Source organism: Colletotrichum aenigma, assembly GCF_013390185.1.
Source record: "Colletotrichum aenigma strain Cg56 chromosome Unknown KSG_Cg56_contig01, whole genome shotgun sequence".
NCBI lineage: Eukaryota > Fungi > Ascomycota > Sordariomycetes > Glomerellales > Glomerellaceae > Colletotrichum > Colletotrichum aenigma.
This window is the reverse complement of record NW_023500907.1, coordinates 4,244,400-4,272,387: the sequence shown is the minus strand read 5'-3', so window position 1 is coordinate 4,272,387 and position 27,988 is coordinate 4,244,400. Positions and strand designations below refer to the sequence as shown.

General features: G+C 55.2%; 8 protein-coding genes across 8 annotated transcripts; 3 read left to right on the top strand and 5 right to left on the bottom strand.

Moving 5' to 3' along the window:
• Nucleotides 1–286: 286 nt before the first annotated feature.
• On the bottom strand, nucleotides 287–3,467 carry CGCA056_v001108 (Calcium channel YVC1; the record flags this gene model as incomplete). The annotated part of the gene is made up of 7 exons (XM_037316369.1): nucleotides 287–605; nucleotides 973–1,805; nucleotides 1,855–1,918; nucleotides 1,974–2,306; nucleotides 2,357–2,671; nucleotides 2,725–3,061; nucleotides 3,179–3,467. 7 exons carry the CDS (start codon nucleotides 3,465–3,467, stop codon nucleotides 287–289), a joined length of 2,490 nt encoding a protein of 829 aa, XP_037185601.1.
• A 1,706-nt stretch (nucleotides 3,468–5,173) lies between these two features.
• On the bottom strand, nucleotides 5,174–6,699 carry emp-7 (Enolase; the record flags this gene model as incomplete). Its single annotated transcript, XM_037316368.1, has 4 exons — nucleotides 5,174–5,969; nucleotides 6,035–6,177; nucleotides 6,228–6,481; nucleotides 6,576–6,699. The coding sequence occupies 4 exons, from the start codon at nucleotides 6,697–6,699 to the stop codon at nucleotides 5,174–5,176; spliced, it is 1,317 nt and encodes a 438-aa protein (XP_037185598.1).
• Nucleotides 6,700–9,851: 3,152 nt separating this feature from the next.
• Nucleotides 9,852–12,522, top strand: CGCA056_v001106 (Aminopeptidase 2; the record flags this gene model as incomplete). Its single annotated transcript, XM_037316367.1, has 2 exons — nucleotides 9,852–12,011; nucleotides 12,064–12,522. The coding sequence occupies 2 exons, from the start codon at nucleotides 9,852–9,854 to the stop codon at nucleotides 12,520–12,522; spliced, it is 2,619 nt and encodes an 872-aa protein (XP_037185599.1).
• A 451-nt stretch (nucleotides 12,523–12,973) lies between these two features.
• Nucleotides 12,974–13,990, top strand: CGCA056_v001105 (uncharacterized protein; the record flags this gene model as incomplete). The annotated part of the gene is made up of 2 exons (XM_037316366.1): nucleotides 12,974–13,678; nucleotides 13,751–13,990. 2 exons carry the CDS (start codon nucleotides 12,974–12,976, stop codon nucleotides 13,988–13,990), a joined length of 945 nt encoding a protein of 314 aa, XP_037185596.1.
• A 138-nt stretch (nucleotides 13,991–14,128) lies between these two features.
• Nucleotides 14,129–14,867, bottom strand: GIG1-0 (N-acetylglucosamine-induced protein 1; the record flags this gene model as incomplete). Its single annotated transcript, XM_037316365.1, has 2 exons — nucleotides 14,129–14,275; nucleotides 14,331–14,867. 2 exons carry the CDS (start codon nucleotides 14,865–14,867, stop codon nucleotides 14,129–14,131), a joined length of 684 nt encoding a protein of 227 aa, XP_037185597.1.
• Nucleotides 14,868–15,781: 914 nt separating this feature from the next.
• Nucleotides 15,782–17,994, bottom strand: fyu1 (putative UTP--glucose-1-phosphate uridylyltransferase; the record flags this gene model as incomplete). Its single annotated transcript, XM_037316364.1, has 4 exons — nucleotides 15,782–17,072; nucleotides 17,131–17,207; nucleotides 17,268–17,363; nucleotides 17,875–17,994. The coding sequence occupies 4 exons, from the start codon at nucleotides 17,992–17,994 to the stop codon at nucleotides 15,782–15,784; spliced, it is 1,584 nt and encodes a 527-aa protein (XP_037185594.1).
• A 4,535-nt stretch (nucleotides 17,995–22,529) lies between these two features.
• Nucleotides 22,530–23,879, bottom strand: ing3 (Inhibitor of growth protein 3; the record flags this gene model as incomplete). Its single annotated transcript, XM_037316363.1, has 1 exon — nucleotides 22,530–23,879. The coding sequence occupies one exon, from the start codon at nucleotides 23,877–23,879 to the stop codon at nucleotides 22,530–22,532; it is 1,350 nt and encodes a 449-aa protein (XP_037185595.1).
• Nucleotides 23,880–25,659: 1,780 nt separating this feature from the next.
• phd1 (Histone deacetylase phd1) lies at nucleotides 25,660–27,144 on the top strand (the record flags this gene model as incomplete). The annotated part of the gene is made up of 1 exon (XM_037316362.1): nucleotides 25,660–27,144. The coding sequence occupies one exon, from the start codon at nucleotides 25,660–25,662 to the stop codon at nucleotides 27,142–27,144; it is 1,485 nt and encodes a 494-aa protein (XP_037185592.1).
• Between the last annotated feature and the right edge of the window lie 844 nt (nucleotides 27,145–27,988).

Below are 27,988 nucleotides of genomic sequence, written 5' to 3'. Positions count from 1 at the left end.
GCTTGTTCGGCGCTCCTCGACCCCCCCTCGGTCTAGCTCCTCCGATAGACTGGGTCCGCAAGCACCCCAACTGGCCCCCAACGCCGTCTACTGCATACTGCGTCCCTTATCCCTTGCCAACCCGGATAATGTGAACCTCTCCATCTATTAAAGTCGCCAGACGTCGTCATCGGGTCTTGGCCCTGCTCAATTACCCGTCAGCTCGCAAAATTCGGCCCCAGCCGCCATCTTCTTTCCTTACCTCCATGCTCTCTGTCCCTGCCCGCAACCCTCGGTTTCGGCCTCCTCACATGATGGCGCAGGCGCATTCGATGCCCGCATCCTGCTTGTTGGGGCCCGTGCCAAATTTGATGCCGTTGGTAATCTTCTTAATCATCCGAATCTGGTTGCGGTCGTAGAGTCCGAGGAGGTCATGTTTGGGGCACGGCCGCAGGTTGGCGAGCTGCATTCGCAGAGGCTTTTTCGCGATGCCACTTCCGAACTGGCCGCATGTCGTGTAGCCCATTCCGGGTCCGCAGGAGACTGCAATCTCACCCCAGATGCACTTGCACTCGACGTGCTTGTAGATGAAAACTTCGCACATTCTTCTTGGGTAGGTTCGCTGTCTAGGAACGTGGCGCATCAGCCTGGGTAGGTGGGTTTTTCAAGGTTGCGCTTGGTTTGGATACAAAGTGCCCCGTCAGCTATATGAGCGAGGTGAGAAAGGTCTAGCTACACCGTGGCAGTGAATGGCAGGAGCCGATCTTGAAGCCTCCACCAGCCTTTCCGGACGAATCGCCGCAACTGAGTGACTTTTTAGCTCTAACTTGGAAGCACAAGATATACGCAGCCGTGCACATGATGTCATATGGAATAAATGTTTCACGAAGTTGCGGTTATTTCCTACTCATTCTCACAATACAACTGCTCCCACGGAAGGTTGGTCGGTGCCAGAGCACACCAACAGCCGGGTGCTTCCAGAGCCCAGCTTACTGAGGTGACTGGGTCAATGAGGCATCCATATCACGGAGAGTGCTGCTCTCCCCGGTGCCAAAGTTCTTATCCGAGTAGTCATCAGATCCCACCATGCGTGTCAACAGACTCTCGATTCTGGATGTCGTCTGCTCCAGCGCCTCCAACCTGCTGTTAACGTCGTGCATGTCTTCGCTGCCCGTAAAGGATCCTCGCAGCTTCGACGAGACCCCTGGAAACATCGAGTCTCTCCTAAGAGGCGACTTTTTGCGCATCGTGTCATTCGTGATCGTCCTCGTGAATTGGCGTCGGATCATGTGGTGCGTAAAGTCGTCGTCCACAGCGATTTCCTCTTCCACGGAGTCGGGGGGCGGCAGGTCAAACACGGCTCTTATGTCGCGATGGGCCGTTATGCGCCACTTCTCCCAGAACCATTGCTTGACCCTGGGGTACAGTGTCAAGGCCCCGCCGCCCTTGGTCTTCTCCGGCGGCGGGGGAGGCCACAAGATTCGGCGTTCTGCCACAGCGATGATGAGTAGCAGCGGGAGGTTGACCAGTCTGACGCTCGCTACGTGTATCTTGTGAAACCATCGCGGGCCGAGGACGAATTTCAACGGAAGCAGAAGAAATACGGCCAAAATGTTGAAGGGAGGCTGGTAGGCGAAAATAGCATCGCCCTTCACTCCCTCCAACGTTAACACAGCTTTCCGAAACTGAATTTCTGCTGTTGCGTTCTTGACGATTGTGCTGAAGGTGTTGGAAAGCATCGATACGAGAATCGTGAGGAAGAGAGTGTTTCCCAAAAACGCAAATGCTACCATCAAGACTGGACCCAACAGGGGGTGAAAGTCGGCCTATGTCGTGAGTCAATCGATGTCGTCCGGAGCACGTCAGAAAACTTACCGATCGCGATATGCCGGTGCCGTCGAGCCCGAACCAGATCCACAACATCCACTTGCCAATCAGACTACCCCGAGTATGTCAGTATGCATGTTGATACAGCGTTGGTAAGGCTGGCTTACACAGGAGCATGCTCGCCTTCTCCAGGCGGGCCCTCGCCGAGCCATAGAAGTGACAGGAGGAACCCTCCAAAACACCAAGCTGATAAGAATGTCAAGAGAACAAAGTCCGACATCATGGAGCGTAGAGAAAGGAAGACGAGGTTGTCTGAAAGCAGGTTAAAAGCAAGCCGCGGCACTAGAACGGGGGCACCCATGGCTAGCACGTCGAGCGCCTGTTGCTTCAGCACCAGCTCGCCAGTACGGCCGCCATGGATGCGAAGAACCGCATATATGGCGTAAAGACCGATGAAGCCCACGTCGAGGAAGGACCACAAGTTTTGGGTGTAAACGTGCCTGTCTGAAAGTCAGCAACAACATTCTGTTCCCATGGGTCGTCCACGTACCATCCGTGTTCCAAAATAGTCGCGAACTGGTCAAGAGACCATCCAAATGCAAAGACGGCGAAGCACCCCTCCAAAAGAGTGAAATGTTCGGGATTGCGCTCAGCCATTACAGAAAGGTAGAGGGCAAGCAGAACCATAAACTGGAAGACCTCGAGAATGTTTCTTGTGCGAGGCACCAGCAGCCGATATTGGTCGAGCAGAGGCCCCTCTCGTGGATTGTACAGCGAGATAGGCTTCAGCTTGTAATGATCTGGAATGATGTCCATGAAGCTGGAAGGGGTGTAGACGATCCGGCCTTCGTAGATGGCATCGACGCTTGGGGGACGGATTAGACTCTTTCAAGGCCCGACGAGCAAAAGAATACTCACACTTTCTGACAAGGGGTGGCGCTGAGGAAGTGTTTACTCTCAGTCAAGATAGCAATTTCCAGCGATGGCAGCATGCGATTGTAAGACCGATAAGTCTCAGTCGAGGCTGCCTCGCGAATCCCAGCCGGAGCATTCTGAAAGGGTTCGAATCCGGCGACCAAAATGTGCGATAGCAAGACGAGACCCTCTGGGCCGTCATTGTCCTCGCTGAAGCGTCTCAAGATACGCGTTGCCACGAGCTCACACAGCGTTGCACGACTGTAGTTGACATTTTGACGGCTGTTGAGATGTGACTGCTCATGGAGAAACTGAGCGCGGTTGACAAGCAAGCAATAAACTGATGTCGAAACAAGTTAGCCAAGTCAAGGAAGGAAAGTGATGACAGCCAAGGTGTGCTTTTCATCCCCTGAGAGGCATGTGAAGATGGCACGCGGAGACATCGAGTTGGACTCACCTATGGATATGTCATCAAGCTCATAGAGTTTGTCAACTAGCGGACGGACAACGGCAATGTTGATTCTCACGTCGCGGAGCTGCTCCAAGCTGAGGTAGTCCTCAACAATGGATATGATGTCTCTCCTGATGCGGTGGATATTGGTGTACACAGGCAGATGATTGTGAGGGGTGGTCATGCAGCCATAGAGCGGTACTTGAAACTGAGAAGCATGACTAGGGCGGTTCCGTTGCAGAAGCGGCCGTTCTTCCGGAAGCTGAAGACGCGTCCGGCGGCCACGGTCGGACATAGTAGTTTCTCGCTAATATGTGAACCCGGCGGCGAGGGTATGGTAGGCAAGGCGAGAATGCTCGGGGAACGGGATGTAACGCGCCTAGCCAGGGGTGCGGTGCAGCAAAGATATGCGTACGTAATGGTTGAAGCAAAGGATGTTTGACAGGTGAGGCCGGCGAGGACGGCGAGAAAACCAAGTCGGCCAGTCGCTTGGTCAGAGACACCGGACCGGGCCGGACCCAGGAGGTGGTAGACACTGAGTGGCAAGCAGGAGAAACCCCCACGCGGGTCGGCCGCAGTCCGAACGGTGTGGCTCGGGCTCCGAGATGGCTAGGTAACGAAGGGGTTTATGTCTGGCAAGGCATTCAGCAATGCAAGTGTTTCTTCCGACAGTCTGGACTCTGCAGCAAGGGGACGATACGGTCGACGTTGCTGGTCGGCGGAGAACAATATTGATATAGATGGAGGATGGAAGGATAGACGTGGGTACGCTTCGGCAGGACAGGGGGCGTCTCGTCTCCACGACCCCAGCGGGACGCTAAGAGATAGCACGCCTGCGTTTTTGTTTGAATGCAAGCGCACGCTCGCGCGGGAGCCCGACAAGGTGGTCTGGGGGTAGGCGATATGTCAGGCCAGGCGAGGTGAGGTAAAGACCAACAACGTAGGGAAGACTCTGTGCTTTGCATTCATCAAGGGAAGGGAATGGATGAGCCTCAGACCTTGGCGCGAGGGAATGAGGAGTAAAGATGTCATGTGTTTGACGGCCCGAAGTCAATTGAAGACTTGTAGGTTGGCTGATCTTCGCAGGGAACCTAATAATAAGAACGCTTGGAACATTTTGTCTCTCTCATCGTCTGGTCTGGAGTTTCATGAATGACGACAAACGCTCAGCGCAATGCCACGCCACGCGAACCCCTGTCAAGTCCGGACTGTCTCGTCCTTTCCATCCTACCTAGGCGTGCACCAGTTGTGGCCCAGCAGTGCGGTCTTGTGCTTTTGCCAAGGATTTTCTTTACTGCGGTACGCATTCCGTCCCCCCTCTCGACGATACAAGGTAACCGAACCGGCATTGGCTGACACTCCACGATACGAATGCTAATGCCAACTTTTCGTCCTGGCAATTCAAGGCCACACGGCCTAAGAGGATGTCTGCCACAACTTTCTCGCTGCGACATGGCTCACCTTGCACCACACAGCCTGAAGCTCGACTTGCTGGTCCACAAGCTGAGTTGGCGGCTGCCCTGTGCTCCATCTCATCCTCTGTCGTGCTCCACTGCAGTACATGCTAGCTGGAAAGGGACGATCGAGATTGGAGCGCAGTATTACCTAAGGCGACCTTAACCTGCCCATACCAAAGGACCGCCGATGCTGAAGCGCCGCATACTGCGCCTATCTTGCGGTGAGCGACTGGCGGGGTTGCCCGACTTCACGTGTTGCCAGCTTGCCGCTCTCCATGGACATCCCCTGGCCAGATGCGGAGGCGACGTTGTCTTGCACATCGACAATTATGCATTGCTTGATTGGGGAAATTGTACTTTTATCATTCAAGTTAGGTAGGTACGGTAAGCTACGAGTTTCATCATCGGTGCTCCCATCCATCCCTCGCGTCTTTCTTTCAGCGCCAGGCATGTCTCATCAATTTTTATCCCATCCCCCAAGGCATATTGAATGAAGGAATTAGGTTTCGGTTTTGGTATTCATGTCAGGAAAAACTGACCCAGCTCACAGCTGGACAGCCTTGCGGAAGTTGGTACCGGCGTAGACGGCGTTGCTGCCAAGCTCCTCCTCGATGCGGAGGATCTGGTTGAGCTTGGCAAGACGCTCGGAACGGGCAGGCGCACCGGTCTTGATCTGGCCAGCGCGGATACCGACGACGATGTCGGAGATGGTGACATCCTCAGTCTCACCGGAACGGTGAGAAACCATGACACCCCAGCCGTCGGCGTAGGAGTCCTTGGCGGCCTGGATGGACTCGGTCAGGGTTCCGATCTGGTTGACCTTGAGCAGGAGAGCGTTGGCGGACTTGAGCTCAATGGCCTTCTTGATGCGGAGGGGGTTGGTGACGGTCAAGTCATCACCGACAATCTGGATGTCCTGGGTCTTGTAGAAGTAGCTCCAGGCCTCCCAGTCGTCCTCGGCGAAGGGGTCCTCAATGCTGACGATGGGGTACTTCTTGCAGAGATCCGAGTACAGAGCCGCGAGCTCCTCGTAGGTGATCCACTTGGTAGGGTCGCTCTCGGGGTTCTTGAAGTCCAGGTCGTACTTCTTGGCGTCCTCCTTGTAGAACTCAGAGGAGGCAACGTCCATGGCAATGTTCATCTTGCCAGTGTAGCCAGCCTTCTCAATGGCATCGGTGATGAGGTCAAGAGCCTCCTGGGCAGTCTGGATATCGGGGGCAACACCACCCTCGTCACCGACGTTGCCGGCGGACTGGCCGTACTTCTTCTTGGCCAGGCTCTTGAGCTGCTGGTAAACCTCGGCACCCTGGCGCATGGCCTCAGAGAAGGAGGGAGCGTCACTGGGCAGTACATGTCAGCCGGAGATCACATCCTCGCCTGTTCAGAGCTCTCAAGTCAAACTTACGAGGGGACGATCATGAACTCCTGGAAGGCCAGACGGCCACCAGCGTGGGAGCCTCCGTTGAGGACGTTCATGAAGGGAACGGGCAGGACGAAAGGCTTCTTGGTTCCGGCCAGGTCGGAGACATGGGCGTACAGAGGGACACCCTAGAGACGGTCAGACGAGGCAAAGCACACGATATTATGACGAGACCAACCTTCTCAGCAGCACCAGCCTTGGCAACAGCCAGGGAGACACCGAGGATGGCGTTGGCGCCGAGCTTGGTCTTGTTGGGGGTTCCGTCGAGGTCGATGAGGAACTTGTCGACCTTGGTCTGGTCCTTGACATCAAGGTTCTCCTTGATCAGGGCGGGGGCAATGATGCTGTTGACGTTGTCGACGGCCTTGGTGACACCCTTGCCACCCCACTTGGTCTTGTCACCATCGCGGAGCTCGCAAGCCTCGTGCTGGCCTGTTCAATGGATACCATCAGCCTTTGATCACTTCCATCTCTTCTTGGGGTATGATGAACCGGGGGAGGGAAAACGGCGGGGACGACGACGTACCAGTGGAAGCACCGGAAGGGACGATGGCACGGTGAAGGCCGGTCTCGGTGACGACGTCAACCTCGACGGTGGGGTTGCCACGAGAGTCGTAGACGTAGCGAGCGTGGATCTTGGTGATGGCCATGGTGATGATATGTGTAGTGTATGATTCCTAGCGGAAGGAGAGGAGAGATGTTAGTCGACAGTTTGGGGGGAGGAGAAGGCTTTATATTGCAGGGGGCAGGAAAAAGACAAGTGGGTGAGTCAACAAATGGCAATGATAGGACCGATTCGGGGAAATTGCTAAGCTTGCGAGTGCTCCTTGACCGGACAAAACAATTGCCTCAGGGTGGGATGGCATGGTGGGGTGATTTTCTCGCAAGCTTCACGGCCAACGGCATACAGCTTTGACATGGCGGGGCAGCTGGTTTGATAGAGGGGGCTTGGACGTGGATGGAACACGACTTACTTGGGTGGTTTTAGGATGAAGAAGCCGCGAAATGTACCTCAGCAATTGAGTTGGTGTGCAAAAATGAGGCTGCAGTGATGGAGGAGAGGGATGGTTGTGCCAAAGCAGTCGAGGGGAAGGGGACGAAGGTGGCAGAGGAGTGTTCAGTGTTTTGGAGGGGTCTTTCCCTTCCCACCCCACCTTGCCTACCTGAGGTGAGGTGAGCCCAGAGCGTGTAGGTATTCCCTGTCCAGCCCAGCCCCGGTCAGGTCAGGGTGCAGTCCATCCGGTAGGTAGAAAGGTAGGTACTGTAGGTACTGTAGGTACCTGCAAAGAGGTATCATGCCTTACCTACCTGAGGTACACCACCTCCTCAGCCCCGGGCTGCATTGTTGCTCGCACCTTCTTTTTGGTGGGTATCTCGACATCGTCCAATTGCTCGTTGGCAGCCGGACCCTAGAGAAGGCGGGGCATCGGCCCTGCTAAAGCGCTACATGGGTCTGGAGCTCCAAACAGGCCAAGAACGACCACAAAACAGCTTCGTTTCATGGTACCATTCTTAGCACCACCACCCAGCAAACACGACGACTGCCACGGCTTCTTTGGTGAGGGCCGCTCCTCAACAAACCGCGCATTAGAAATTGCTGCCCTGCCAATGCGACCAGACACGTTTCCGCTGTTGTCTCTCGCCATTGGGTCCTCATCTATTTTCGTCCCCAGCCACAGATCCAGCATCAAAATCTCGCTTCACCCGTGCGTCTCCATGTCAAAAAACCTCGGTCCCGAACAGTGGCAGAAAGCTTTTGCCATTGGGTGTCTTGTCGATTGGCACCCTTATGTCAGAACCATCGTCTGATTGGCCGCCCACACCAACGTCGTCTGCACAACGGCTTTGCAACCATCCATTGTCGGGTGTCCAGTGGGCTCAATCTGGGCCTCATGCGTAAAAGCGCGTCTTCGACAATCTCCAGGTCCCGATTCCCGATCTTCAAGACGTCTTTTCCCCGGACCCCGGTCCAACGACGAGATGCTCATTGGCAATTCCCATCAGTGAACGGTCGTTTTACTCCACAAAACGCCTGGGACGCGCTGGCCGCCATGGATTATCCCGAGGATGTTGCTCGGAATAGCCAGGTGCTAATGCGGTTCTTCCCGATCATGGATCCCGACCCCGTCACCCCGTCCAGTAATGCCGGGGTAAGACATCTGTAGGCAAGTCATAGTATGGGAATTGGTACTTTTGGCCTCTTTCTTTGAAGCCCAAGTGGGATGACGTTTGTTTTCTGTCCCGGGGAAGTGGTCCTTGGCGTGGGGAGTGGACGTCAGTCGTGTTTCCTCTTGGACTAACACCACCAACATGACTTCCTTTACCCGCGACTCGGCCGTCCTTTCGACCGAGCCGAAACTGATAGACAAAAACACACAGCATAAATGCGTTTGCATCTGCGAACAGCCTTACAATCTAAAGTTCAGTATTTTGAATGCTGGCCCCGTTCTTTAGGGTCCGCCAATGCTGCATTCATACGCACTGGTTGTCCTTGGATGCACGATATCTGGGGAACACGCTCTCAGCTGAACCGGGATGGTGGCTATCCAGCCTAGATTTCCCGTCTTTGGACCGAATCACCGGCAGAAATTCGTCCATCTCCCAGATGTACCACTGTCTGATAAAATGGTGTGACCGAGATTCTCCGGACTCACAGCCTACCCAGCCCATCTGCAAGCCCCGATTCCAACCATGTCGCAACGCCCTTTGCCGGCGCATGATGGTCACAACTGTACAAACACAGCCCAACACAGACACTGCTTGCATGATACTTTCAGGCATGGACATGCAAAGTATCGTTGCTTCGGGCAGCCATCCAAAGTTAGCACGCGCACGCCTAGCACCGCTGGCTCAACGCGCAGAAGTGGTCACTAGCATTGGTCGTAGAATGCCTGGTGCACTCGATTCCGGCATGCCCACTGGGACAGAGGCAAAGTTAATGATACCTTTGGGGGGCCTCCAGGTTGTGAATGTGGGCAGCGGAGTTACTCGCTGGACACCAATTCTTCAAGTGTTTGGTTGTCTGGTAAATGTTTATCCTTGTGGATGTTTTCCCACGCCAATGGCCGCACGTGGTCATTTTCTCGATTTCGCCCGGGCGACTTTCCGAACGGCGCTGTTGGTTCGGACATGGAAAATGTCACGGGAGGACCAGGGCAGAATCCGGGAGGATGGACGCTCGGAACGGCTGTGGGCCGGATCGGGTGGACGCGGCTTGGTGTGGAACTCGGGCGGAGCAGAGAGCAGCACGGGTCGGTGACCTGAGGCAGAAGGTGGGGAGTCTTGGATTTGCGCATCCGGGCGAGCAGCGCGGCCTGCATCGGCGCATCCCCATGGCTGAGACTGGAGCCTCTGGAAGCTTTCTATCCCCCTTCCCCTCTCTGGAATTGGACCCCGCGTTACATGTACCTTCCTTAGACGTGCATAGCTTACCTTACCTCAGGTAGCTGGGTGCCCGAACTGACCGCTTTCGTTCTTTTGTTGCTCTGGCCCCCGCCCCCTCCTTCATGGCTTTCCGTTTCGTAACCAAACGTACGGTCGATTTGACATCACGCATCACATCGACCAGACGGCCACTTGCGCGCATGTGGGTTCTCCAGCTGGATTGCTCATCGGCAGCATACACCGCAGCAGGTATTCATTGGCTAACAACGAGCGATACAGACCATACCAGTTGAGAACATATAGTGCATTCTCAGCGCAACAAACCTCCACCTCCCGAGCTACCCCTCCCAAACGAAAGGTTCGACTCCAAAATCCCCAGCGCCTCGCCGCCACACGACACTGCTCATTCAAACGAAACATGTGCAGGCACGGAGAAGCTGCCGGCGCAGGCACGCTGAACTACCCCAGAGAGCAGCTGCCCACCAACGTCGTCCCGCGCCACTATGATCTGACCCTCGAGCCCAACTTTGAGACGCTCAAATTCGACGGTCACGTCAAGATCGACTTTGACGTTGCCCAAGACTCAAACACCGTGTCCCTGAATACTCTCGACATTGAAGTCAAGCATGCCGCCCTGTCTCTGTCGGCCGAAGGCCAGCAAAAGAGCCTCAGCGACCCGGTCATCACCTACGACGAGCCCAAGCAGACCCACACCTTCGAGTTCAAGGACCGTCTTACAAAGGGCGCCAAGGGTACTCTCGAAATCAAGTTCGTTGGTGAACTGAACGACAAGATGGCTGGCTTCTACCGCTCATACTACCCCAAGCCTGACGGCTCCAAGGGCATTCTAGCTACCAGTCAGATGGAACCTACCGATGCTCGTCGGGCATTCCCCTGCTTTGACGAACCTGCGCTCAAGGCAGAGTTTACCGTCACCCTTGTTGCCGACAAGAACCTGACGTGCCTGTCCAACATGGACGTTGCCGAAGAGAAGGAGCTGCCCGCGGGAAAGAAGGCCGTTCGCTTCAACAAGTCCCCCGTCATGTCGACCTACCTCGTTGCCTTCATCGTCGGAGAACTCAACTACATTGAGAACAATGACTTCCGGGTGCCTCTTCGAGTCTACGCGCCTCCCTCCGAGGATATTGAGCGAGGACGCTACGCACTGGAGATTGGTGTCAAGGCTTTGGAGTTTTACGAGAAGGCGTTCGGTCTCCCCTACCCCTTGCCGAAACTCGACCAAGTTGCCATTCCCGACTTTGCCGCTGGAGCCATGGAAAACTGGGGTCTCGTTACCTACCGTACTGTCGAGGTCCTTTTCGATGACAAGACGAGCGGTGCCGCAGCCAAAGAGCGTGTCTCAACCGTCATCACCCATGAGATTGCTCACCAGTGGTTCGGAAATATTGTGTCTCCCGACTGGTGGCACGCTTTGTGGCTGAACGAGGGATTCGCCGAGTTTGCATCTCGCTACTCTCTGAACGCGTTCTTCCCTGAGTGGAAGCTCAAGGAGTCTTTCGTCAGGGAGGATCTTCAAGCGGCCCTTGGCCTCGATGGCCTCAGGAGCAGCCACCCCATCGAAGTTCCCGTCCACAAGGCCGAGGAGATTAATGAAATCTTTGACAGCATCAGCTACGCCAAGGGCTCCTGCGTCGTTCACATGATTTCAGCCTTCCTGGGCGAGGATGTCTTCATGGAGGGCGTCCGTAAGTATCTCAAGCGACACGCGTGGGGAAATGCCACGACAAACGACCTGTGGCAAGCTCTCAGTGAAGCCAGCGGCAAGGATGTCGGTTCCATCATGAACATCTGGACCCAGAATGTTGGTTACCCTGTCGTTTCCGTTACCGAGACGGGCAACTCGATCAGCGTGGAGCAGCACCGTTTCCTAACTACCGGAGATGTCAAGCCCGAGGAGGACAAGGTCCTCTATCCCATTTCTCTCAATGTCCGCACCAAGGGCGGTGTTGACAAGGACTTGATGCTCACGACCCGCGACGCCAAATTCGAGGTCGCGGACGCCGACTTCTTCAAGATTAACGCCGACTCCACCGGATTCTACCGCACAAAGTACGGCATTGACAGACTCGAGAAGCTTGGCAATGCTGCTGAGCTTCTCTCCGTCCAAGACAGAGTTGGCATCGTGGCTGACACCAGTGCGCTGGCTACTTCGGGTTACCAGAAGACGTCTTCTTGCCTGGGTCTGTTCAAGGCTCTGAGCAACGCCGGCGAGGCAGAGTACCTGGTTTGGGACCAGATTCTCACTCGCCTTGGGTCCATCAAGATGGCATGGATCGAGGATGAGGAGGTTGTCGACAAGTTGACCGAGTTCCAGCGCAACATTGTCAGCGGCATGGCCCACAAGCTAGGCTGGAAGTTTTCCAGCGCTGACGGCCACGTCGAGCAACAGTACAAGGCCCTCATGTTTGGTGCGGCCGGTATGGCCGGCGACGAGAAGGTTCTTGCCGCGGCGCGGGAGATGTTTGAGAAGTTTGCGGCTGGAGACAGGACCGCCATTCACCCGAACATCAGAAGCTCCGCGTTCTCCATCGTGCTGAAGTACGGTGGCGAGAAGGAGGTGAGTTTCTTGTCCTTTTCTTGCGATTCATCAACTGACCAAAATGCTGTAGTACGATGCCGTACTCAAGTACTACGAGACCGCTGAGACGAGCGACGAACGCAACAGCGCCCTGCGCACGTTGGGACAGGCTCGTGACCCTAAGCTCAGACAACGTACTTTGGATATGCTGCTGAGCGGCAAGATCCGCGATCAGGATGTGTACATCCCCATCGGCAGCCTGCGGTCTAGCAAGAGTGGCATCGAGGCTCTGTTCGACTGGATGCAGACGAGGTGGGACGAGATCTACACCAAGTTCCCTGCCCAGTCTTCCATGATCGGTAGTATCGTTAGCTACTGCACCAGTGGCCTCACAAAGCAAGAGCAGCTGGACCAAGTCGACAAGTTCTTTGCCGCAAAGGACAAGAAGGGTTACGTTCGAGCGCTGTCGCAGTCTACCGATTCCATCAAGGCCAAGATTGCATGGACCGCCCGTGACACGGAGGATTTGCGCAAGTTCTTGGGTATCTAGGGTTGAAGACGCCGTGCTATGAGCGGTTTGAGTGTTATAAAGGTCATGCCGCACAGCTGTTCAGAGACAGCCAAATAACCAAAATAATGAATTCGTGTAATTGTTTGGATTCCCAGCCGTGCGACCAAATGGCTCGATGCCTAGTAGGGACACGAACAGTGCAGCCCTGGTCGTAGTTGCTCACTGTCCAATCTCGAGCAGAGAGCGCTGTAGTCATGATGTTCTTCACCGTTGTGGACTACACTCAACCAAAACCCAAGGTCGGCGGTGGGCCCCATACAGGCTTTGAGAGGGGCTTGTACCCAGTGCGCAAGACACAAATCTCTGGTGTGCACCAAACGACTCCCTCTCACAGACATCCATTCGTCACAACACTCGTCAACCTGGTTGAATACTCGGAGCGGCCGCTGTCAGATTCGCTGCAGGACCGTCCAACTGCTTCATTCCCACCATGGCAGCCCCTCGCCTAGCTTCCTCGTGGCAAGTCCGCGCCGAGGCCGGCGAGCCCTTCGCCGTGATCCGCGTCCGCGACCTGCAGGGCACCATCCAGGCCGGGACCGACGCCTGGGGCCGCGAGAACAAGTCGCAGCCGGTCCGCGTGTCGGCGGAGCTGTCCATGGCCAGCCCTTTTGACGCCGCGTCCTCCTCGGACCGTGTCAGCGACGACACAGTGCATTACGGCTTGCTCGCCAAGGCCATCCTCTCTAGTCTTGGGGGCATCAACAAGAAGGCACAATCAGCCGGCAAGCCCTCACATATTCGCCTCCGGGACGCAGTTGGTCAGATCTGGGCCGATCTGACCGGCCTCTCTCTCGATGGACAGTATGTTCCTGCCGAGGAGGGAAGCGTTGGTTTCTTGCGGGATAGGCTCTCGCTGGTTCGGTTCATGAACCTGAACGTCACGATGCCCAAGGCGTCTCTCCTCGGGAGCGCTGTTAGTCTGTCAGCGTCCGCCGTCTTCAGTCCCCAAGGGGGCCCGTCACCGGTCGATGTACGCAGCTCTTGCCTTCGCCTTCACGATCTGCGGGTGCCCACTCTTATTGGTGTAAACGACAATGAGAGACTCGCAAGGCAGATTCTTGCGGCGGACGTGGAGATTGAGCAGTTTGACGTGTCCGAAGACGTGTACGTCGGCATTGAGTCTATTGTTGTAAAGGTCAGTCTATCTCTTCTCTCTTGTATTTCTAATCCCTGGTCGTTTTAAACATTCTCCTATGCCCGTCTACAGAATGATAACCTAACATTATCCGGGGCAAAGACGCTATCAGACTCGTCCTTTGAGACTCTCGAGGCCCTTGGCCCCGCCATTACACAGAGCATCCGCGAGGATATCAAAGGCGTTGCCGCGTCCTCTGCCTCGCAGGCACCGGGCTGGGTTATCAAAGTGGCGATGGAAAAGCCGACGGCCATTACAATGGCCGAGGCCTCGCGCGTCGAGTACAGAGAGCTCGTCAGTGCCCGCGCATAGCAAAACGAACTTTTCCCCACCGAGATCTTTGTTCCCTCGTTTTGTGCTCTCTGTGCGTAATAATGCTGAAAATGACGGCGATACCGTGTTTGCTCGCCGCCGTTGCGGATCCTGAACCTTGCTCTAATGCCCATCTCCTCACCATGCACGAAACTTTTCGCACTGCGGAACATCTCCGTTGGTGATGTCCTTGATGAATTCGGGATCCGGGTCGAAGAGCATAACGTGGAAATGCTCGACCGCATGGACGGACTTGAGACTTCTCCAATTCTTGAACCAGATGACCTGACAAAGTAATTAGCCATCCGAGACTCACCCGGGCCACATACAAAGCACTCACCGAATCAGGCTTCGTCCTCGACCGGAAGGTCCTGTCCACGTAGGCCTCAATCTCACCCCTCGCCACCTCGGTCAAATCACCCGTCGCCAGATCCTCTTCCAGCTCGAACTTGGTCCAGACAACGAGGTGCACAATCCGTTCGTCAATGCCGTACGGCCAATCATTCACCAAAATCTTCAGATCCTCGTCGAGCTCAAACGGCTTCCCCTGGGACACCAACGGCTCCTCCCACCCCAGACGGCGCCTCAGCACGAAGTTCATGACGCTGCCGTGTTCTTGGATCAGCTGGTGGATGAAGAGCCGGTACCGGCGCAGCTCCGAGGGCACCCGCTGGAACAGGTCCAGCCGGTTCGTGGCGACGAAGCGCCGCACGGTCTCCCACGACTGCGGGACGTACTCGGCGTCCGGCGTGCTGAGGATCCCCACGTCCTTGGCGGAGAGATTGCGGAGGCCCTCCGGGCACTCTTCGGTCCGGTTCTCCGGCGGCACATTGACCTGCCAGTACGGCAGGGCCGGCGACTTGTAGAGGCTACCCATTTCTCGTTCGCTACTGGTTCGCGGGTGTTGCGGAGAGAGAGGATCGATTGGGCTGGGGCTAGTGTGCAGACGAGGTGGAGTTGACAAGGTAGAGAGGGATTTGGTGTGTTCTCGAGCATAAAAGAGATCCCGAGTTAAGAAGGGGGACCAATAGGTTGGTGCCCTCCTGGTTGCAGGGTGATCCACGGTTGTCAAAGAATGGAAGAGACGGCGAATGAAGGTCTCACACCCAGCATTAGCCGGTGGGACCTGATCAGGTCTTTGTTCGAGGCTTAATATATCATCCAGCCCCCCCCCCCCCCCCCGTCGGCGAATCCGGACGAAAACTTACAAGTTAGAACAGGGCCTCTTCTCAACACAAAAACGCATGAGATTGTAAATGCTGCGGCGCGGAAACCGGCAGACCCCCCAAGTCATGCAATATTACCCGCCTTCGCAGGTCCGGGACAGGGACCCGTCATGCAGTCGCGCGCGTCCTCGTTCCTTTTCCCGTCCCTCACCGCTAGTCGGCGCCGATTGATATGGACTGCAAGCCAGGTAGGCCAAAGGCCAGCCTCCACCCGGAGACGGTCGGTCGCAATCCGGCTGGTGCACGGCTGGCAGCAGTCGCTAACCTTCCTGGACATCATTGCCGTGTCAGTCGTATTCGCATCACACCTCACGCGTTGACATCACATACAGCCTACATGGCCCGAAAAGAAATTCCGTCAAGAGCATGAACACGCAGTGCTGCCTATTAAAATGCTATCAAATTCATACTGCTACTGCCTCGGGCATGCAGGTGTGCCGCCTTTTTGGGGAACGTTTTTATTTCTATTATCCCATCGCGTTTTCAGAATGTCATCCAAGATGCTTACCGCGCATCGTGACCTCTGCTGTAAAATGCTCAAAATACACAAACCCGCCAGAGCCATTTAGTGCTCAAGCAGACGCAAGCTACCCTGGACAACCACGTTTTCGAGGATGGATCCAGGAGGGATGTCGATGGTGCTGCCCTCTGTAGCGACGATGATGACAGTGCCCTTGAGCGTCACGCCGCGGCCGAGGTTGACGGCACCGGTGATGGTCAGGTGGTCCAGCTCGATGATCTTGGGGATGGACGGGATGTGCTTGGCGAAGTCAGAGACCTTCTTGAAGTCGCTGCCCAGCTTGATGAGAGGGGCGTCGCCGAAGCGGCTGGAGCTCATCTGAAGCTGGCCATGCTTGACGGTGTAGAGGTCAGACTTGACGAGCATCAGGTCGGAGGAGGTCTTGACGGGCAAGAAGCGGCGACGGGGAACGTTGACACCGTGCGCGTTCTTAAAGTGACGGATGGCAGCTCCGACGGCGGTCTCCAGCTGGATGATGGAGATGTCGGACTCGCCCTTCTTGTCGCCGGGGATGGTCTTGCCGTTGGGGATGATCTCCATCTCAAGCTCATCGTTCTCAACGACGCGCTTGATGGCCTTCAGGTTGAGCCAGATGTTGTTGGTGTTGAAGTACTTGAACTTCTTGATAGACTTGAACTCGTTGACGTGCTCCTTGGGGACCTGGGCGATCTCAAGGAGACGGACAGAGCCCTCGTAGTCGATAATGGTACCACCCTTGACGTCGGCCTTGGTCTTGTTGGTCAACTCCATGATGTATTCGGCCTCGGTCTCGACCATGTGCTGGAGGACGCGGAGATCGACGACGGCGCCCAGGTTGTCGACGTTGGAAAGGAAGACAATCTCGATGCCACGCTCGATGAGCTTGTCGAGAATGCCAGAGTTGTACAGAGACTCGAAAACGTCACCGTGACCAGGGGGGTACCAGTCGCTGATGGCGGAGTCGTACGTCTTGGGGACGGGGAGGAGCGAGTCCTTGAGGATTCTGGGGTATCTTGATTGGTTGAAGGTGAGGATGTCGACGTTGTGGCCCTCGTACTTCTTGATGATGGCAGCAGTGTCGTCGTTGGTGTTGAACGAGTTCATGAGGATGAAGGGAACGTTGACGCCGTAAGTGCGGTTGAGGTACTCGATCTGGCGGACGGACAGGTCCAGGAAGGACATGCCGTCACGAACCTCAATGACAGACTTGGGGCCGACGCAACCCATGGAGGTACCGAGACCACCGTTGAGCTTGAGGACGGCAAGCTTGTTGAGGAACTGAACGGACTCGGAGTTGGCGAGGTCCTCGTAGTCAACAACCTGGCCCTGAGCGGGGGGAGCAATGCGGTCCCAGTCACTGTATATCGTTCGTTAGCCTGCTCGATGCTTGTCCTTCTTTTCCGCTGTAGACCTACACGGCGTTGCCCTTGGCCTTGTCGTTCAAGTAGCGACGGAAGAGGGCGAAGAAGTTGTCCATCTCGGTCTCGAAGAGCTGCGGCAGGGGTCAGCATTGGGCGGTTCTTGTACAGGCGCTTCAATTATGAGTACTGACCTTCTTCTGCTCGGGGTCGGTGACTGTCTCGGAGAGGGTGGTGAGAGCATTGCGCATCTGGGCAGCGGCGACGCTGGTGGAAGTGTTCTCGAAAGCCTTGGAGGGATATCGTCAGTCTTCCATTGGCAAGTAGGTTTTGGGTATAATTGCGGCCCCTGTTGGGTGGGGCTCCATGAAGCTGTCGTCAAGTGATCTGCGGCGGGGCCAGTGTGCAATTACGGCCAGCTTGTTGTTTTCCCCTGAGACGCCATGAAGTCTGTTGCGAGCCGAGCCGACCCAACCCAAGCGCGTTTTGCATCGTCCTTCAGATCGCTAGAATCCATCAGAGAGCAAAACCACGCCCTGCTGCTTGTTTCGCTATGCCACTGGCTTGAAAGGCCTTTGCAAGATGCACTGCTCATACTAGAGACAGGCGGACCAGAGGCACAGAAGTGATTGGCAATGACGCGAGCAGAGTGACACAAAGCAGCCAGTAGCTACTCGTGCTCACATTGCACAATTCGTTTCATGGCGTCCTCGTGAGAGAAGCAGAGCCCCGTCGTCACACTTCAATTGGCACTGCCCGGGGCCGCGTGAGAAGATGGGAGGAGCAGAGAGCAGTATATACCATGTGAGACCTCGTCTTGCCGTGGTGGCGGGAGGTGAACTCGGCGTCATCAGCCTTGCCCTGGCCTCCAAGAGGAGACTTCAGGTGAGTAGGCAGGGCGCTCTTGATCGCTTGAGCCATTGCGGGCGAGTGTTTGGGTGTTTCGCGGTGAATGAGGTTGGACTGGGGAGAAAGAGTGTCAGTAAACGCGACCGGGCTGTGAAAGAGCTCGAAGAGAAGATTCTGGCGGGCTCTCGGGGGGGTGTAGAAGGCAGAATATTGTGGAAGGAGGGGGAAAAAACAGGATGGGAAATCGCAGACGGCGGGGTAGAGCATACGGTGACAGGGAATTGGCCGTGGGATGGATGGGGAGAAAAAGTGCTGGGACTAGGAGCTCAAAGGTATCTGTGTAGCCTGACGTAATTCTCGAGCTTCTCCATGTGACGAGGAGCAAGAATTTCGGTAGAGGCACAATCGAGCAGGTACAGTGAAGCTTGGGGAAGGCGGGGGGAGGTGATATGGCGGAGGAAGGGGGCGAAGTGAGGTGCTTCTCGCCATGGGACGAACGCGAGAGCAACCTTGGCTTTCGGTTGGAGTAGGAGACGGGCAGATCAGCGGTGACAATAGTGACGGCGGTTGTACACGTAGCAGCAGCAGCAGCAGCAGCAGCCAGCAGACGAAGACGGACCCAACTTACTTACAGTAGCAACGACGGCAACGGCAACGACAACAAACAAAGAGCGAGTGTGGATGGTTGAATTGGATGCAGAGAGAGGAAAAAGGAGAGATCCCAAGGGCCAGAGATGGACGAGGTGGACGGGGATTTCCCTTTATGTAAGGTAGCGGTGATATCACTGTGGGAACCCAGTTCGCATTTGCCAATTTTCATTTTATCTCGTTCCCCCCGGGAGCCAGGTGTCTGGAGGGGACGGGACAAACGCTGCACATTCTCATCCATTCACCCACCCACCGCAGCTTCGGGGAGGGGACCTGGAGGGGAGGGGAGCCCTCGGAGCCAGGAGCCCAAGGGGAGCCGGACAAGAATTGGGGGGGAGGGGCCGCAGTGTTCCATGCAGGACGCTGGACCTGGACGCATCCAACACTGGACCTGAACAGCTGGCCTGGGCTGGCCTGGTCCCGGTGTCTGGGCTGCCACCTCCATCAACGGAACTCGACGAGAGGAAAGCTTTGTTATGATTTTGCACCAAAATGTCCACCTCTTCGTATTCATCGTCTCTATTTCATGCGAGAATACAGAGCACCTACCGTCCAACTCGACTGCTCGACCGACGACCGCGTCCAGGTACCTGGAGCTAGAGGAGAGGGGGAAAAAATTACCTGACGCATGCCCTTGAGCCCATTCCAGTCCATCTTGTTGCAACCCTCCGATGAGCTGGCCTGGGCTGGCCACCGCCTTCTCGACGACCCCTGTGGCGTTCCAGACTAGCGACGCCCAATGGAGGGAAGGCGGCGGCAGCTGCAGCTTACGCGGGAAGAGAGAAAAAATGACAACGATGATGACGGCGGCGAAAGCAAGAAAAGTCCCGAGATACGACCCGGAAGCTGATATTTATCTACGCATGTCTACGAACATCGAACATCAACCACCGACCACCAGCTGGCCCTGAGCCCAGCCCGGTGCGTGGTCGCAAGATGCAGATCCTGAAGGATGCGGATATCTGCCGCACGTCAAAACTGTCATGTCAACTCTCAGCTCAACTTGGACCGCAGAACGACCTCCCCTGCTCAATGCGGCAAGGCCAGCTTCAACTCGGGGCGACACATTCGGATGCCATGCCATGCCAAAAAGTCTGAGCACATTTCTGTGTCTCGGCCACGACACGAAGCTTCCTCGAACCTCTCTCCAGCAACCATCAACAACATCATGCAGGGACAGCTCTCTCCTCCCCCCCTTCCCAGACGCATCGCGGCTGCGGGAGCCGTCCAAGACCTTCAGACAGACAGCCGCTCACTAAGGCACCACAGAACAGCCATGCGTGCACTAAAAAAACGTACCAATCTCCATCGTCTGCGGAGCCGGGCATTCTTCTCGCTACATTGACTCTCCGCTACGCTAATCATGATTGGGATCCTGAAATACCACAACCCCCACCACCCAACATCCCCGCCGCCTGTGAGATGAGCTGTCGAACAGAACACCCGCCACAGAATGAACACCTTGCCTGGTACCCATTCGCTCACCTACTTTACCTCTGAGCACTTACGACTCTATTTGACTTCACCGCGCCTTTGCGCGCATGCCCCAAGGCCTTCCAGTCCCACTCGCCCGGAGTGCACCGCCATTTCACATCTGCAAGCAGCAAACCGTCCGGACATCTATGCTTTCGGTGCGGCTTCGTCGCACCTGAAAGAAAGTTGGCTGCGTTGACCGCCCGCCCGTACGTCGGACTCGTCGACACGCCCATCGCCTATAAAATGTCGCCACCACCCTGAACTCTCCGACGTCGCTGAATTGATCGCGTCAAAAAAAGGCTCAACCAGCGGCTGAAAATGCGTGTGCAATTTTGCCGTCTTCTCAACGCCATGAGATGGCTGCAACCACCACCTCTGCTAACACCATCGAGATCGGCGGCAACGAGTTGTCTTCCAATGGCAATGGCCTGCCCAGATCCCACCGGGCCTCTTCGGAATGTTTCCCGAACGCTCGCGCTTCGCGATCCCCGATATACGGGACAACGTGACAGGCAGGTAACAGGTTTCTTGTAAGTTACCGCTGTGAACCGCCGCCCCCTGAGTACCGGCATCTGCGCCCCGGGCGGGCCAATTCCCACTTGGTCTCGTTTGGGTCGGCTCTCAGCCAGGAGAGTCGACGGGTCCCCGGTGAAATCCCTCCCGTCTGGTCCCGTCTGGCCGGGAGTTTGATTACCTATTGCTTCGTGGTGGGGGAACTTTGGGGCCTTTGGAGTCAGTCCAAGGCAAAGAAGACAACCTCTGCAACTCCAGCTTCGAACACGATCGTTCCATCTGGCTCGGCTCGAAGGCCAGGGGAACAAGGTAGCACCGGGCTTCGCCGGCCAGCACCGGGCTTGGATCACCTCCGATCTTGGTTTTTGCCCACCACTTCAGCCCCGGGAGCCAAGCCCACCGCCGTCCGTCCAACGCCAACACTATTCGTACCGGTGCCACCACCATCACGCTGGACCCCTGCCGCCGCCCGTCCAGAAGTGTTCCATAGTGCAATTTGCGCTCTCGACGCCATTGTCAATAATGCCCGTCTCTCCTGGTCTTCCCGACGGGCCTCGACTTGTCTGTCCACCTGCTGAGCCCTCAAATGGGGCAACTGGCAATCTGCTTCATGTCGACCTCAATTTTCCCGGTGCAGGGGTGGGCAAAGGAAACGAAACACAATTGGCGAAATGTCATCGAAAGCCCCCCTGGAAAAGCAACGAAAATAGTTTATGCTGCACCTGAACCCCCAAATTCGCACCTCTAAAGGTGACCTATGCAGTGTGATTGGGAACAGACCACCATCAGATGAGGCTCCCTCATGCGTCCCACGTGGGGGCAGCTCAGCTGTCCTGCTTTGAGCTGAGGTACAATATACAGCAAGGTACAGATACAGAAAAGGACTAAGTAACCCTAATAGATATAACCTAAAGTGTGAACATAAAAGTATTATACTTAGTACTAAAAGATATAGAGGTTTTAAGAGAAATAAAGATAAAGTAAATAAAATATAAATAATTTTTCTTTATAGTAGTTTTAGCTACTAAAGTTATAGAAATCTTATTTTATATAAAGAAAATAATAATAAAATAAATAAACAATACTCTATTTATTAATTAATATAATAATAAACTAATAGTTTAATAACTTTAATAATAATATTAATTTAAAAAGTATCATACATACTAATTTTTAAATAGTTATTTAAAATATATAAAAGTTATAATTAAGAAGAGTATAATTTTTTTTTTAAATATTACTAAACTTAGTATTAAAAATACTATTATATTTATTTTTAGTATTTATTTTTAGAAATAAACCAAATTATAGTTAATAAGTTTATAAACTTAAGTTTTAAATTACATTTATAAGAAGTATTAATAAGAGGTAATAAATTAAATAGAGTAGAATCTTACTATAGTTTTCTAAAGTAATAAATATACTACTTATAGAACTACTCTACTAAAAGCTTTATTAATCGCTTAAATTATATAAAAAAAAGTAGGATAACTATAAGAGTTAAGGGATAAAGTAGTATACTAAGACTAATATAAGAAATTCAAATAAATAACAGGCCACTCACACCCCAGGGTGGGGGGAGGGTGTCCTGCTTTAAGCTTGTGTACACACGGCCAAAGGATCGTCCTGGTGGCTGGGCTGAAGTTCCAGGGGCTGCGGCGCTTGAGAAGGTCTGCCATTCTCGGCGACGAATCAGCACTCTGCAAGGCAACATCACTGCGATTACACTTGTTTATCAAGATGAAGATGAACAGGGTATTTGGTTTTTTTTTTTTTTCTTTCTTTTTTTTGCTTATCGTATTTGTCTCGCTGTTTCGCTAGGATGCTTCGTGGCTCACTCGTCAAAAAAACATGCATGTATCCGTACCATAACGCCGAATAGCCATCCACCACCGGCCGACACCCTCTCAGTTCGGCCTCCAAGGGGTATAATCACTCTTGAGCTGCAGCCTTGCCCGGCGCAGCCAGTCTCATTTCTTCTTCTGCAGCTTTTCCTTCTCCATATTCTCCGAGCACACGGGGCAGAACCATGTCCCATTAGGCTCGCTCTTAAGGCCGACGCATGACCAGTGGAACCACTCATAAGGGCAATCCTCATTGTCGCACGCCACCATGTCGCCAAAGCTGACATTTTGACACGTGCAGTACTTTTTGTCGTCGCCGGCCTCGTCATCTTCGGCGTCGAGCATGCTGTCGTCCCCGTCCCCGTCTTTGCCGTCACGCGCTGGTGTACCGCTTGCCCGGTCTGCCCTGCTACGGTCGCCGTCATCGCCACTACCACTCTCGGCATCCGACAACTCGCTGTCTGCTGTCGACGCCGGAGAGTTGCGGCTCCCTGCCTTCTTGACGCGGGACAACGACGACTTGTTGCCATTGGCAATGCTGCCCTTTTTGCGGTTTGCGGCGCCAGGTGTTCCTTTCCTGATGCCAGACACGCTGGCAGCCTTGGTTGATGACGACCGCGGCCCGGCGCTACCAGCCCGCACAGCACCGCCAGGGCCCGGGTTCGTGGCTCCTTTCGGAGTGCCCGGGCCGAGGGAGGAATGCCTCGCCAGCCCGCTCGAGGTCGCCGGCAAGCTGCCCAGTCCGGAGTTGGACCGCGGGCCCCTCTTAGGCGCGCCGCTTCCTGGTCCTGCCGAGCTTTCTCTTGCCTGGCGATTCATTATCATGCTGGCGGCAGCCGGTGTCGCGGGCGCCGAGGAGGCGTGTTGCTGCGATATTGTGTTGCGAACCTGCGGGTTGCCGACGCGCACGGTAGCGGGGCTCGACGAGTTGACGATCGGGTTCAACGGGGTCGCGGTAATGGCCCCGGCCAAGTGGCTCGCCGGGTTGACGGCCCTGGCGGACGGAGCTGAATGGTTTGCCGCGCTTGGGCGTAGCAGCGACGGACACTCGTCTGGATCGGTGAACCCAGGCTCGCTTCGATCGTAGAGCATCTTGATGTGCTGGTCCAGGTTCCGCAGATGCTTGTCCATGATGAGCTGCAACTTCTGGGTCAGGGCGATCTTCTCGGTGGCCAGCTGGTCGGCGCGCATGTAGTTCTCGCGCATCTGTGTCCTCATGCCGTCCTCGCGAGGATTCGTCTCGTGGCTCCCGTTCGCCTTGATCCATTTCTGTATCTTCCCATCGCGGTCCTCGATCAGCTTGACGCAGTCGCCGTACTGACGGTCCTTGTCGGCGATCTCATCTTGCAAGAACCGGATCTCCTCGGGGAGGTTCTGGACGCGGTTGATCCAGTCGTCGAGGATGATGGCCGGGTCAAGAGCCTCGGCTGCCGGCATCCTCTTGACGAAGTCGATGGACAGGTCGTCTCTAGGCATCTTGAGTCAACGATGCGCTCTAAGTATGCAGAAGCTGACGTAGGCAACAGAGCGAGGCAACAAAACGGCGGAGGCGGCGATGATATGCTTGGACAAGGGCGCAGGGGAGGGCGGCGGCAGGTGGTGGGATGAGCGCGCAGTGGAGGTGCTCGCCAAGCGAGGCAGCAGCGAGTATTACGACGGCCGGAAGCAGGCAATGTGGAGGGCAACGACTGAAGGAAGGTAAAGAGTGGTGAGACCGTCGTGACCCAAGGCCATCAGAAGAAGGAAGAAAGGAGATAAGATAGATAGGCAGGGCAGGTGCGGAGTAGAAGTAGAGCAAAGGCCCAACAGTAAGGTAGGCAAGTGGGAATAGTGGCACGCAGTATGACGGTGATGGCGCGGCAGCAGATCGGGGACCGTCGTGTGGGCTGACCGGCGGAGGTTCAGGGCCGCGGTCGACGAACCACAGACTACGGGCCGCGATCACGATGTGCGTGCTCTCAGTATACCGCAGTTGAAGACAGTGTGAAGGGAGGGAGGATAGCAAGAATCGCGCTGCCAGGAGCGTCGACGACAACGGAGTGCTTAATGACTGGCTTGGCTCACCTGGTTGAGGTTGGACCGACGGGCAGTCGACGGAGGCTCCAGACCAAATCCAGATCACACACAAGGCAAGGCAAGGCAAAGGCAAGGCGGAGCGAGGCGAGTCGCGGCGACGGTCGGGCCCTGCCTGTGATCCCGGAATGTTTTTATTAAATAATACGTCCCTGCCGGGAAAGCGACGTGAATTTTTTTTTCGACGCGCGAGGGTGGGGTTGGAAGAGGCTGGAATCACGTTTGTGGTTCCAGTTGCGGGTGTGTGGTGCGGTGCGGTGGCAGCTCTGGGTTTCTGTGAGGGAAATCGGCTGGTGCGTGTCGCGTTGGGTTTGGCGGCGGGCAAGTTTGCGAACTCGTTCCTCCCATCCAGTCCAGTCCAGGGCATTAAGCCAGTAAGCTGAGACGGGACGAGACTGGCGGAGACGGGAGTTTTAGCCTCCGACTGCCAGGCCACCTTTGGGCTCTGGCACGGAGCCTGTGGACATGCTCCATTGGGGATTGCAGGTTTTTAGCGGGTCCGCGGTGGTGCCTTTGAAGGCACGTACCTCATTAAATGGGCAAGAGCCTACATCCTATTCTTGCTGAGTTGCCATGTGCAAATATACACAGCAGGCTGCGTACTCTATTTCTAGATACTGTCATGTGGCATGCAAAAATCATGAGAGGAAAACTCGCACCTTGGGCATCCGGAAGGAACCAGAAACCTCGAGATTGAGCCACACGGAGGCTGGTGCCCAAAAGCAGCTAGCCTCTCTGGGTAGATTGTGTCCAACCACGAACTTTGGTGGTCCCTGCACGCCACCAGCCACTACGACTCGACCTTGGTGCCCTCCGGCTGGGCTCGAGCTGCCTTAGTGGCCAGTAGCGGCTTCGTCCCAAACGCCTGTCACATCTCATCCAATCGAACCTGCACTCATCCAGCCTTTCGACGAAATCTCCCATTCGCATCGCAAACAACAACGACACCACGGAATTATAGCATAGCTTTTTCAACACATGCGTTTTCTCAGAGAATCACGCACATCTCAGACAAGACATTACCCGGATCTCCCACGGCGCAAACTCCCCACCTTGTCAATTTGTCATCTCCATCGCCTTCACACCAGGGCCAGCCAGTCTCGAGCATTGCGAAGCATCACAGCCAACACCAGGGCCCAATCTCGGGAGCCTCGGCGGTATAGCCGTCATCTTCACCTTCATCATGGACGCAAACGCCTACAGATTTCGTGCACCGAAGCCTAATTATCTTCCCCATCGGGCCGACAAAGACGACATTGTCGAGGAGTACACACCTCTGGGCAAGGCCAGCGAGCTCGATGAAGCCAGGTATCTCAACAAATGCAAGCGCACCGCTCTCGAATCGGGCATCACCCGCCCAAAGGGATACACCGTCTCTTTCCACTGCAACCCCGAGATGGAGAAGCATCACTTTGGGCAGACCCATCCCATGAAGCCATGGCGCCTCACCCTATCAAAAAGTCTCATCTACTCCTACGGCATGTCCTTCGCCATGGACAATTACATTGCCCGCGCCGCTACTTACGAAGAGCTTAACGATTTCCACTCCGACGACTATCTGGACTTTCTGGGCACCGTCCTCCCTGAGCCTGTCCCGCGGGATGTTGATAACGCCAACCCCGATCTCAAGTTCAACCTCGGCGGCTCCGACTGTCCCCTCTTCGAGGGTCTGTACGACTACTGCTCCATGTCAGCAGGCGGCTCCCTCGATGCCGCGCGGAAGATTTGTGCCCAGCAGTCTGACATTGCCGTTTCCTGGGGAGGCGGTCTTCACCATGCAAAGAAAGCCGAGGCCTCTGGCTTCTGCTACATCAATGACATCGTCCTCGCCATCCTGCAGCTGCTACGCTGCTATCCCCGCGTTCTCTATATTGACATTGACGTTCACCACGGAGACGGCGTCGAGGAGGCTTTCTACTCCACCGACCGTGTCATGACGGTCTCGTTTCACAAATACGACCCTCTCAACTTCTTCCCCGGCACCGGCGGTCTGGACGACAACGGGCCGAAGAATGAGCACAACCCAGGTGCCCACCATGCCATCAATGTGCCCCTCAACGACGGAATCACAGATGAGCAGTACAAGTGGCTCTTTGAGAATGTTATCGGCCAGTGCATGGAAAAGTTCCGACCAAGCGCCATCGCTCTGCAATGCGGTGCCGACTCTCTCGCCGGTGATCGTCTGGGTCGCTTCAATCTGCAGGTGCAAGGACACGGCGCCTGCGTCGAGTTCTGCAAAAAGTTCAACGTACCCATGATCCTCTTTGGAGGTGGCGGATACACGCCCAGAAACGTGGCTCGCGCGTGGGCCTTTGAGACGAGTATCGCCATCGACTGCCAGGACAAGATCGATCCCATCATTCCGACGCACGCCCCTTGGAGAGAGCAGTTCAGATATGAGGAGCTTTTCCCGACCCTCGAGCAAATCTTGGGCGAGCCGCGCGCGAACCGCAACCCACAAAAGCGACTGAACGACCTCGTTCAGCATGTGACGGAGCAGCTGAGGTTTGTCCAGGCAGCTCCGAGCGTGCAGTATCAGGTTATCCCGCCCGATCTTGGCGGTCTTAGAGAAGACGTCGAGGAAAAGCTCAAGGAGGAGAGGGAGGCCGAGAACGACAGCATCAGAAAGGCACGCGAAGAGGCCGTCGGTTCAGCCATGGAGTATTAAATAACCACAGGCATTGCTATGCTTGAGGTCATTGGGACTTCGCGTAGCCCATGACGGCGTTAGGGGCGTTTTATGATACCGTAAAGAGTTGTCTCTCCCAACGAAATATACCATTTTGTTCAAAATGACCATCTCTTTCTTTCTGCCTCTCTAGCCCAGCCACGTTCATTTGTGGGGTTTGCGAGACTGAAAATCTCCAACTCTACGTGCAATATCTGCGAAGAGCGATTCCATATCGACCCCATAAGGCGCGGTGTTGAGCAATAACTGTGCTTCGGAATTCGATTTATTACATTACGGCCAATGCAAGGGGTGGAAGCACTTTTGCGGTGTAACGTGCCAAAAGCCGGCGTCTCATTCGATCTTATTTGGCTGCCTAGAGCGACGCATCCACCGCCGAACACGATCGGAAAACAAGTCCAGCTGCCGCCCCATCTCCAGCCAAAGTTGAAGGCGGAGACGCACGAATTGCCCAATCACACCGCACCTCTCAATGAGCACTTAAGCTTAATCCCAGCTCCGTCATGCGATGGGCCTGCAACGGGGCACCAATATTGGGTTGGACAAGAGAATTTTGTTCGGGAAGGATCCTGGTCGTAGCCCATTTCTTACTCCCCCGGATACGATGGCCTACATGCGGCTTAGTCCATGCTTGGAGTGACATCGCCGCAACCTCGAGCCGCACGGCATGTCCGCCCTCATGGCATTTATCAGATGGTACATTGGCAAGAAAAGCATGGCTGTCTGCCGGCGGGCCTGTTGTTTTACCTTTGAGCGGTCACATTGAGAGACAATTGAGTATCCCGCCCGGCCAAAGACCCAAGACTGTGACGGCGAAGGATTG